Here is a 12,250-nt window from a genome sequence, read left to right on the forward strand (position 1 = left end):
CATGCAGCATTTACCCCTTTGCTACCGACATTTTTGTGCAAACCCCGTCTGAAGGTTTTATTGTTAGTATTATTACATTAAACATGGAATCAATACCACAGGCTTGTATATACTGTAGACCAAGATCCAGTGCATAATGCCGCCTGTCTTCTTGTACCCGGCAGGGTTGTTCTATGAAATCCAAGGCAATGACATCAGGATGGAGATGGCCTTCTCAGAGGCGGGCAAATTCCACCAGGCACAGTTGGCTCCAGAGAGATCCTCAGCTCCGACAGGGGATACCAGAATCCCAGACAGTGCAAGAGTTGAGATGGCTGAGGCCAGTGATAAAGGTAACATCAACCAGAGGTATTTAAAGGGGCAATCCCTCCTAGGACCAAAGTGTTTAAGGGGTTAAATCTGGGTGTTTGGTGATTATTATTTTTACTGCAACGGCACCCATAGGTATTTTAAATCATATTTTAAAGTTTGTTTGTAAACATGGTGGGCTGAGATTTACCAGGGGTTTTGATTTCCTGGCTGCTCCCTTTTGTCTGATGTCACTGTGTTTAACAAGAGTTTGCAAAGGCAAAGCCCCACTTGTTCCACCTCCCCTTATCTTAATTGTCTCTCTGTTAAGAACAAGGGTAAAGAAAACACTTGATTAACACAGAGTTCCCCATTCAGAGGCCCCAATGGAATGTAATTAATGAAGAAATTCCATTGGAACAAAAGAAGCCAAACGTTTCCTTTTAGTAGGGTTATTTTAGTTTAGGGTAGCCGATTACATTGTTTTATACTTTATAAAAGTTTGTTTTTTGGCTGACTAGGTGGGATTGCACATTTAAACACGTATTTGGTATCTCATTGAGGATCTGCAATGGAAGTTTCCATTGTAATCTGAATTGCAGCTTGAGTGACCGTTTGTCTTGTTAGGGGCAGTTTCCAAAGGAGGGACTGAAGTGACCAGTGGAAATGTACCCATTTTACCACGAGACCAAGCAGCTTCAGCAGAACTTTCCATGGTCAGCCGAAAACCTGAAGACAGGAACTCAACGTCGAGTTCACTCTCTACAATCCGCAGCAAGAGCAAGTCTGCGTCTCAGAAAGGTCAGACTGGCCTTTAAGGGAAGTAATTGACAATATACAAAAAAAAAAGGTTGGTGTGAATAGCGCTAAAAGAGTAAAATAAAATGCATAAAGGATAATACAACAATTACACAATATAGAAGGTGTATAATCATACACCCTAACCTACACTGGCGACACACTTTATTCGAGCTCGGCTAGTCCCACGAATTCGGGTATACCCGGGTGTATTGAGGTTTGTGACTGTTTTCTGCCCGAGTGCATTGAGGTATTTTCCAAGCAGGGATTGAAGCATTTTATTCCCGCTGGCTGCAATACTGCAGAGTATATATATATATATATACTGCATTACAATTCATGAATTTATGCCATCTGGTAGACACGCGAAGCATTGCAGCCTATTAAATCCTAATCATTATCATTTAACAGATCAGCCGCCCGTCAGCCAGGCATGAACCCAGGCTGGGAAGGCAAACGCAACGGGGCTTGTCAGAGGTGAGGAGCGGCGCATTCCAGGTATCTGCCAGGTACATACTGGGTATTTGCTCGAATAAAGTGTGTCGGTGCAGTATAAACTATAGGGCAAGGCTGCCAAGTAAAACTAACCCAAAACACAGTTAGTGCAAGAACAAAAACAACAATACAAACCGGCGCCTTAGAGTCCAATATATGAACAAATATGGAGTCCAAGAATTGCGACAATGTCCAATGGAGGAGAGTCCAATCTTTGACTTCAGGCTCCACAGCAGGGATTTACATGTGTGAAGCAAAGGAGAGAAGAAGAAAAAATCATAGTGCAACAATGTTGAAAGCAAACATATAGGTCACACAAGACCAAACAAACATAAAACAATGACAAGTAGGCTGACTAATAATACAAGAGTAAATTTAATGAACAACTAAAAAATGCCTGGAGCAGATGTCGGATCCAGTGTGTAAAACCGGAATCCTACTTACAAGACGTAAACTGAATACAAGCAGGGGTGTATGGTGATTGGATTCCGGCAACAGCTACTGGTGGGCTCAAAAAATAATAATAAAAATATAAAAAATAAAAAATTATAATAGACATTTAAATCCAAAAAAAATAAAAAAAAATATAATAAACTAGTAGTAATAAACGAGTAGTTTATTATATTTTTTTTATTTTTTTTGGATTTAAATGTCTATTATAATTTTTTATTTTTTATATTTTTATTATTATTTTTTGATGTTAATTAGATGTTTGGATGCATATCCTTTATTATGCCATATGTCTTCTTTTGAGCATATATATGCATATGTATTTCTGTGTTTGTATTTACTTTTGAATCTTTATAAAGCATTTTAGATTAAATTGTGGGGATTATGTGTTAGGGCTCCCCCTAGCCATTTAGCCTCCATTTGTATCGTGCCTAGTATGCGCACGCAACGCTTCTTGGCCCCACGTGTCCACATGCGGCGTCATTTTGCTCTGTGGTGGAAGGGGCGGGCCACCCGGTCATGCGTCGATCACCCAGTTCCTCCTCCGTTCTACTGCTCTGCAGTGTAGGAGGGGACTGGGATCGAGCTGCCCGAAGCATGGCCCGCCTCCCCTGTACTGCGGGACGCCGGCTGGTTGCCATGACGGTGTCGGGGGACGTTGTTGTAGCGCGTCATGACGCGTGGCGTCATCACGCATTGCGTGTGACATCATCGCGTTTGTGGGCAGGCTCATTTGGTGGCGATTTTGGCGCGAATTGGGGTTGCCCTGAAAGGTATTTAAATACCAATGTTGGTGGGGACATATTACTCCTTGATAAAGGGCGGATTGCCCGAAACGCGTAGGAGGGTACCTACCTCCGTTTTTTTAAACTATGGAACAATAAAGTACTTGATATATTTTTGTTAGTTTTTTGGTGTGGGACCCACTCTGTTCAGGGCTGTGCGTTGGAGTATTTTCCTTTAGTTACAAGTTTGTAACCTGAGGCCCTGAGTTTATCCCACGTACACATTGTCGCTATTTACAATATGTTGGTTTCCTCACTATTTACAGTATGTTAGTTTTATATCTGGGATGTTCTCTTTTTCAGGAACAGGGACCAATGTCAGCACAGTTTCAGATTCCCCACATAAAGCTAACAGCTTTTTCATGGAGACCATCCAATTCCTGGCACGGGTCAATGCCATGCAGGTCAGAACCCACATATGTTAACTTAAATGACCAGTGAGATTTAAAAAAAATGGCCCGTTGATATACATTAAATGTCTCCATTGATGTATATGTGACTACTGGTGCTATATATGAATGAGACAAACTTTAAATAAGTGGGACTGACTGAGAATTAGTGAAACTTGACAGATCTGGAGTCCCAGACTTCATATGGGTTTATTCTATATCCACCGATGTGGGCCATCTGGCCTTTTTCGGCCTACATTCTCCTAAAAGTTAACCGCTTTGGGGGATATAGAATAATCCCCTTAGTGTCATCCAGAAGGTCTCAAAGCAGAACATCTAAACATTGCATCTGAAGTCCTTATGGGCTCTTTGTGAACTTGTGCATGTTGTATTGCTGCCTAGTAGTATGGTAACACGCTTGTGTTCTTTACAATACATGAATATCGTGGAAGCTGTAGGAATGAATAAAATGCTCTTGGAAATATACATTATATTATGCTTTCTATTTTTCATTAAAAAAAAAAGTTAATAGGTCTTTCCATGCAAGATCGCCAAAACAATGATCTTGCAGCTTATAGAATAAGCTCCAAACAGGTAAATTCTCAATGTTAGTAATTTTTGCAGTGGTCAAAACTCTGTCAGTTCATATGCAGATAGCGATAATATATGCTGTTAAAATCAAAGTAGTATTAATGAGAAGGCTCGTTTATGGACAATAGCAGGGGAGACATATTTTAAAGTTAAAAATAAGCATAGAAAACCAGTAATTATATGAAGTACTAAAACTGCACTGCAGGAGTTGGGTTTGCCACCAAATGAATCCCAAACGTATATACCACTTGTTTCTAAACACATGCAAATGCTTTGTTTCTCATCATGCAGTGCACCTCTGTAACACATGATGCTGTCATCTTATATGGCCCTAAAAGGGGATTCGACATATTTATGGGCCAAATTGTCTAAGCTGGTACAGTATTCAAAGCTTTCATCTACTATGTCCTTATTAAATTAACCTCTTTCTCTTCTATCGTCTTTGCTGTGTTAGATTCAGTTTGTTCAGATGGCGTTAGCCCACGAGCTGCTGTCCCCAGATGGAGGCCCCAGCTGCAAGTATCACTTGTTGTGTGCTCAGATGCACCTAACGAGGAAAGAGTTTAAAAAGGCCAATAAGAATCTCCAGGAGGCTTCTCAAATGGACCACCAGGTACTCGTTTTTAAAGTCCAGCTACACCCCAATCAAGAAACTATCACATGAACATTTTTCTTTAAAGCAGCAAAACATCTTGCACTAAATCTTTTTGTTGTTGTTGTTACAGGATTGGAGCAAGGGGTCTCCAGAGCTGAACTCCATTCATTTCAGCTCCAGGGACCCTCTTGCTTCCAGAGATACTTACTTCCATTGGGGCGCCGGTATCTCTGTGTAGTTTAAATGTCCAGGTCACGCGGGCCAATAGAAAGCCGCAAGGTATGACATCACAGCTTCCTATTGGCCCACGGGACATTTAAACGCCGCCATTTCATTAGCAACACCAGTTCCCTGGCTGCTGAGATACCGGCAACCCTACAGAGTTAAGTATCTCAGGAAACAGGGGGTCCCCAGAGATAAAATTAATGGGGTTCAGCTCCGGAAACCCCCTGAATCAAATATATATATATATATAGCAGGTAATTAAGAACCATAAGCACTCCGTCTGAATAAAAAGAATGGGTGCAAATCCTGTACAGATAAATAGGCAATATTTGCCCACCTAGTGCCCACCTTGAGAAAGGTCCCACTGGGGGACCGAAACGTTGGTTTTTGTGTCTTCTATCAAATATAGAAAATGTATGATTTACTTACCTGCGTGCTGTCCTTTGATGTCGTGTTGCAACCGGTATCGTATGGTCTGTTATTGCTTTATGGAATAAGCACCAAAACGTATTTACTTGCAAATGATGTGCCGGCTGTGCATTGGATTATACAGGCATACCCCGGTTTAAGGACACTCACTTTAAGTACACTCGCGAGTAAGTACATATCGCCCATTAGGCAAATGGCAGTTCACGCATGCGCCTGTCAGCATTTCCTGAACAGCAATACCGACTCCCTACCTGTACCGAAGCTGTGCGCAAGCGGGGAGACTATAGAGCCTATTACACATGTGTTATTTACATCAGTTATGCACGTATATGATGATTGCAGTACAGTACATGCATCGATAAGTGGGAAAAAGGTAGTGCTTCACTTTAAGTACATTTTCACTTTACATACATGCTCCGGTCCCATTGCGTACGTTAATGCGGGGTATGCCTGTATATATATATACTAGCTGAGAGACCCGGCGTTGCCCGGGATGTAAGTTTGGGGGGGCGTACGACAGGGTTAGGCTTTCCCCCCCCCCTTGACAGCTAGGTGGGTGACTGAGTTGACTGAGTGTGTGGGTGACTGTGTGGGTGGGTGGGTGACACTTGACTGAGTGGGTGGGTGGGTTGGTGACTGAGTGGGTGACTTTGGGTCGGTGACTGGGTGACTTTGGGTCGGTGGGTGGGTGACTTTGGGTCGGTGGGTGGGTGGGTGACTTTGGTTCGGTGGGTGGGTGGGTGACTTTGGGTCGGTTTGACTTTGGGTCGGTGGGTGGGTGACTTTGGGTCGGTGGGTGATTTTGGGTCGGTGGTTGGGTGGGTGAGTTGGGTCGGTGGGTGGGTGAGTTGGGTCGGTGGGTGGATGACTTTGGGTCGGTGGGTGGGTGTCTTTGGGTCGGTGGGTGGGTGACTTTGGGTCGGTGGGTGGGTGGGTGACTCTGGGTTGGTGGGTGGGTGTGTGACTTTGGGTGGGTGTGTGACTTTGGGTGGGTGGGTGACTTTGGGTCGGTGGGTGGGTCGGTGACTGGGTGACTTTTTCAGGGTCGGTGACTGGGTGGGTCAGTGACTGGGGTCGGTGACTGGGTAGGTCAGTGAGTGGGTAGGTGGGGTCGGTGAGTGGGTGGGTGGGGTCGGTGAGTGGGTGGGTGGGGTCAGTGACTGGGTGGGTGGTTTTGGGTGAGACTGGGTGGGTGAGTGTGAGACTGAATGGGTGGGTGAGTGTGAGACTGAATGGGTGGGTGAGTGTGAGACTGACTGGGTGGGTGAGTGGGAGACTGACTGGGTGGGTGAGTGGGAGACTGACTGGGTGGGTGAGTGGGAGACTGACTGGGTGGGTGAGTGGGAGACTGACTGGGTGGGTGAGTGGGAGACTGACTGGGTGGGTGAGTGGGAGACTGACTGGGTGGGTGAGTGGGAGACTGACTGGGTGGGTGAGTGGGAGACTGACTGGGTGGGTGAGTGGGTGACTGACTGGGTGGGTGAGTGGGTGACTGACTGGGTGGGTGAGTGGGTGACTGACTGGGTGGGTGAGTGGGTGACTGACTGGGTGGATGAGTGGGTGACTGACTGGGTGGGTGAGTGGGTGACTGACTGGGTGGGTGACTGACTGACTGACTGGGTGGGTGAGTGGGTGACTGGGTGGGTGACTGACTGACTGACTGAATGGGTGGGTGACTGACTGAATGGATGACTGAATGAATGGGTGACTGAGTGACTGGGTGGGTGACTGAGTGACTGGGTGGGTGACTGAGTGACTGGGTGGGTGACTGAGTGGGTGGGTGGGTGAGTGGGTGGGTGATTGAGTTGACTGAGTGGGTGGGTGGGTGACTGGGTGGGTGGGTGACTTGTGTGGGTGACTGGGTGGGTGGGTGACTGGGTGAAAGTGACTGGGTGGGTGTGTGGGTGGGTGGGTGACTGGGTGGGTGACTGGGTGGGTGGGTGACTGACTGGGTGGGTGGGTGACTGGGTGGGTGGGTGACTGGGTGGGTGACTGGGTGGGTGGGTGACCTTGACTGGGTGGGTGGGTTACTGGGTGGGTGGGTGACTGGGTGGGTGGGTGACTGGGTGGGTGACTTGACTGAGTGGGTGGGTGACTGGGTGGGTGACTTGACTGGGTGGGTGAGTGGGTGGGTGACTGGGTGGGTGACTGGGTGGGTGGGTGACTTGACTTGAGTGGGTGGGTGGGTGGGTGACTGGGTGGGTGGGTGACTGGGTGGGTGGGTGACTGGGTGGGTGGGTGACTGGGTGGGTGGGTTACTTGAGTGGGTGGGTGACTTGAGTGGGTGGGTGACTGGGTGGGTGGGTGACTGAGTGGGTGGGTGACTGGGTGGGTGACTTGAGTGGGAAGGTGACTGGGTGGGTGGGTGACTTGACTGAGTGGGTGGGTGACTTGAGTGAGTGGGTGGGTTACTGAGTGGGTGGGTGACTGAGTGGGTGGGTGGGTGACTGAGTGAGTGGGTGGGTGACTGGGTGAAAGTGACTGAGTGGGTGACTGACTGGGTGGATGAGTGGGTGACTGGGTGGGTGAGTGGGTGACTGACTGGGTGGGTGACTGACTGACTGACTGGGTGGGTGAGTGGGTGACTGACTGACTGACTGAATGGGTGGGTGACTGACTGAATGGATGACTGAATGGGTGGGTGACTGAGTGACTGGGTGGGTGACTGAGTGACTGGGTGGGTGACTGAGTGACTGGGTGGGTGACTGAGTGGGTGGGTGGGTGAGTGGGTGGGTGATTGAGTTGACTGGGTGGGTGGGTGGGTGACTGGGTGGGTGGGTGACTTGTGTGGGTGACTGGGTGGGTGGGTGACTGGGTGAAAGTGACTGGGTGGGTGTGTGGGTGGGTGGGTGACTGGGTGGGTGACTGGGTGGGTGGGTGACTGACTGGGTGGGTGGGTGACTGGGTGGGTGGGTGACTGGGTGGGTGACTGGGTGGGTGGGTGACCTTGACTGGGTGGGTTACTGGGTGGGTGGGTTACTGGGTGGGTGGGTGGGTGACTGGGTGGGTGACTTGACTGAGTGGGTGGGTGACTGGGTGGGTGACTTGACTGGGTGGGTGACTGGGTGGGTGAGTGGGTGGGTGACTGGGTGGGTGACTGGGTGGGTGGGTGACTTGACTTGAGTGGGTGGGTGACTGGGTGGGTGGGTGACTGGGTGGGTGACTGGGTGGGTGACTGGGTGGGTGGGTGACTGGGTGGGTGGGTTACTTGAGTGGGTGGGTGACTTGAGTGGGTGGGTGACTGGGTGGGTGGGTGACTTGAGTGGGTGGGTGACTGGGTGGGTGACTTGACTGGGAGGGTGACTGGGTGGGTGGGTGACTTGACTGAGTGGGTGGGTGACTTGAGTGAGTGGGTGGGTGGGTTACTGAGTGGGTGGGTTACTGAGTGGGTGGGTGACTGAGTGGGTGGGTGGGTGACTGAGTGAGTGGGTGGGTGACTGGGTGAAAGTGACTGGGTGGGTGACTGAGTGGGTGGGTGGGTGACTGAGTGGGTGGGTGACTGAGTGGGTGACTGAGTGAGTGGGTGGGTGACTGGGTGAAAGTGACTGGGTGGGTGACTGGGTGACAGTGCGTGGGTGGGAGACGGTGGGTGACTTACCTTGACCCCGTGGCATCTGGCTGGGGCAGGAGGTGAGTTCGGGAAGCTGGGGGGGGCAAGAGTGGCAGGAGACCCGCGCCGCGCTTCCCCTCCGTCCGGGAGCCGGCGCACGTGAGGGGGAGTCCCGCGCCGCGCTTCCCCTCTCCGGTAGCGGCGCACGTGAGGGGGAGAGCAGGAGGCCCGGCCCGCGCTTCCCCTCTCCGGTAGCGGCGCACGTGAGGGGGAGAGAAGGAGGCCCGGCCCGCGCTTCCCCTCTCCGGTAGCGGCGCACGTGAGGGGGAGAGCAAAAGGCCCGGGCCGCGCCGCGAGGGGGGAGGAGCCTGGAATTTGCTGCTGAGCAGGAGGGCCGCAGCGCACGGTGAGGGTGATGGTGCGGCTGGGGATGTTGCGGAGCGTGGGGATTTGGGTGAGGTGGGGGGAAAGAGTGAGGGGCACCGGGAGAGGAGGGGGGTGTGGAAGGTGAGCTGCGGTCCAACTGACGGGGGAGAGTGAGGGTGTGTGTGTGTGTGTGAGGGGGGGTGTGTGTGTGTGTGTGTGTGTGTGTGTGTGTGTGTGTGTGTGTGTGTGTTTTTGCCCGTCACTCTGCCTCAGGCCAATGAGAGGTGCGGGGGCGGGCAGGCCAAGGGACCAATGAGATTGCCGCTAGGGACGCAGACATACAGTGCTTTCAGAAATATATAGTAGATATATATATATATATATATATTTTAGTATAAGGTATTTTGCTGTTTTTAGATAAAAACTGTGTGTTTAATATATATACAAAGGTCTAAATATCAATACAAATGTCAAAGTAATCCAGGTAAATTATACAAATTTATGGACATCATGGGTTTCCTCTGTGCTGCATCTCTGCTGTGCAACTGTCACCTCCTGTGATGTCATTTGTTACTCTGTGACAGGGACCCTTCTGTTTAGGCAGGAGGGGATGTTTGAAAAGAATATAATTTGAATCGGTTTTATTGGAGATTGAGTTTCTTTAGCAGTGAAGTATCCCCAATGTTGGATGTATCTATAATGCTATATAATGAGTAACATTGTATATTCCAGTACTCTATGGAGAGATGGAATCGATGTGAAATTACATTGAAGTTTATAATACCTGGAACCTCCTATACTAAGGGCCACCCACTGGGGTGGGATGGGGTCATTCTGTCCTGGGCCCGACAGCAGAGGGGTCCCTGCCCCGGCGGTCTTAACCCGGAAGTTAGGCCCCACTTGAAATTGGCCCAACTTCCAACCAGGAAGGACCTTGACGGACCCTGTACCCCCGCTCCACAGGTAGGGCCGAGGGAAGTGTGAGTGAGAAGGGGGAAGTGTGAGAGAGAGAGAGAAGGGGGAAATGTGAGGTGGGGAATGGTGAAGGAGAGAGGTGAGTAAAAGAGAAAGGGAGGTTATGAAGAGAGGGGGAAGTGAAGGCAGACAGTGAGAGGGGGAAGGGTGGAGAGGGAGAGGTAGAGTGGCGGCGGTGAGTGGAGGAAGAGGGGGAAGGGGAGTGTGTGAGAGAGAAGGAGGGCTTGCAGGGCTACCAACGGGGGGGTGGAGGGGTGGGGGGGGTGGCGGGAGGGGAAGAAAACACATCCCCTACTCAACAACCCGGGGCCTCGGTAGAGACTCTAGTCCTGGGCCCCGGGAAAGCTGTCGGCGACCAAACTATACATGACATTACCAAAGGGACAGTATTGGAACTTTGATTCCTTTCCTTCCTGTTTTTATTGCTTTATAACTTAAATATGCTTTTAATATGAGGCAGGGGGTGCAAGATTTTCCAGGGGGGGGCATTTAAATTATATGCCGGGGGATTGCGTGAGACCTCTGCAACTTCACTGACCTTGTCTTAGGCTTCGCGTCGCCATGGCAACGCTGCGTCATTTGACAGCGAGGACAAGGTAAAGAGGGGGGCACAAGCAGGCAGGGGGAAAGGATTTTTCACCCCTGGTTTGAGGTGTAGTAAAAAGAAGAGGTGTTACATGTTTATTTGGCATCAATATACCTAGAACTTGTACTTCCCTTGTACCAAGGGAAATCCCATTTTGTATTTATGGCCAGATTACGCTGAGTAGGTTTGAGAAATGTTCAAATCCGTGTTAAACACAATGTCAGTGTATGATAAAAATATCAAGACCATCAAAATAAATTTTACATTGTGTTTAACATGGATTGGTGGCCAGTGCTTTTTGTAGGGAAAGGCATGCTACCCATGTTTGAATTCCCTGGGGCGTATACTTTCAGAAAACATATACTTTTGTGATGGTATTTTTCTGCTAGTGATAGATTTTGCCTTGTTAATGAAAGCAAGCACCTTTTACTTACAGGCCTGAAAATATCAGATGTGAAAGTTCTTGCTAATTTGTGGTCCGTTCTGGCCAAACAAATATGTAAATCTGTACATATCAGATTATATTGTATTACAATAATCAGGGAACACAGGACAATATGATTTAGTATTCATTTGAATGAAATGAATGCATCTCTTAGAGATATCTGGGAAAATATTTAGAAAAGTATATATATATTGTTTTCCTATTTATGACATATCTTGGTCACTTGATATGTAATACAACCGAGACAGATACCAATGAAAAGCTCCACTGGTGCTGAAAAGAACAATATATAGTTTTCGTAAGTACATACAAAGCGAATCATAGCAAATGTATACCCAAAGTTAGAAAATGCGCGTGGCCATGCAGGTGGCAAACGCTCTAGGACACTTGGAAGAGACCAAATGGCCCCTGTCGCTCTGCCACTACCAAAACTCACTGCCGGGCACCTCGCCGCTTGAAATTTGGCCGTATGCCTCTACCCGATGTTTAATTGACCCGGGCAGCCGCTGCTCATGTCAATGTCTCGGGCGGCCACCGCTCTGAGTCCCAGGGTGCAGGCTATTCCTACGCGCAGGAACATTGACAGGAGTGGCGGCTCCGGGACAAGGGTTATTTAAAGATGGCGTCAGGGTCACAACCAAATGTCAAGCGGTGAGATGCTACGGTGGCGGAGAGTCAGGGGCAATTTGGTCGCGACCAAGCGTCACACTCCGGGTGGCAAACAGTCTTACCACCAAAGGGGTTAACGATGTGTTAATAAAGGAGCTCTGTGCATGTGGCCTTAGAGATCACATAGAAACATAGAATTTGATGGCAGATGAGAGGCTCTTCACCAGATACACATAGCTCCGTTATTCACACATTGAGGCATTCACTTTAGTTAACATCTCATTAAGTGCTAACAGGTATCTTCAGAGCTCACTAACGCAGTATTAAGTGATGTTTACACACCTGAGATAACAGGTACCTGAGATATATGCTAAAAGGAGTCATTCAAATATACTTTCCATATCATATTAGCATATATCCCGGGTATATCAGGCATTTTCCTTTTTGTGCACAGGTGTCTTGGGACACCAGTAAAATAAGAGTCTATTCTCCCTCTCTTTCTCTCTTTTTCTCTTTCTCCCTCAAACCCACATTTCAGGGTCTGGGGGGAGACAGCACCACTCTGAGGTGAGACAGGCATAATGCAAGTAATGTTATTCCCATTATGAGACCTCATTCTTTTCACGGGGGGGTAGGGGGTTTGTCATCTAAATTTAGCATAGGTTGAACTTGAT

General features: G+C 48.7%; 1 protein-coding gene across 1 annotated transcript in view; it reads left to right on the forward strand.

Annotated features, from left to right (window-relative positions):
* CFAP70 (cilia and flagella associated protein 70) overlaps window positions 1–12,250 on the forward strand; it is a 72,743-nt gene that overhangs the window by 51,543 nt on the left and 8,950 nt on the right. The window contains 5 exon segments of the mRNA XM_075566191.1: window positions 165–332; window positions 916–1,089; window positions 3,120–3,220; window positions 3,731–3,799; window positions 4,251–4,409. Of these exon segments, the coding sequence (XP_075422306.1) occupies window positions 165–332; window positions 916–1,089; window positions 3,120–3,220; window positions 3,731–3,799; window positions 4,251–4,409 (671 nt within the window).

This window comes from Ascaphus truei, chromosome 11 (assembly GCF_040206685.1).
Source record: "Ascaphus truei isolate aAscTru1 chromosome 11, aAscTru1.hap1, whole genome shotgun sequence".
Taxonomy (NCBI): Eukaryota; Metazoa; Chordata; class Amphibia; order Anura; family Ascaphidae; genus Ascaphus; species Ascaphus truei.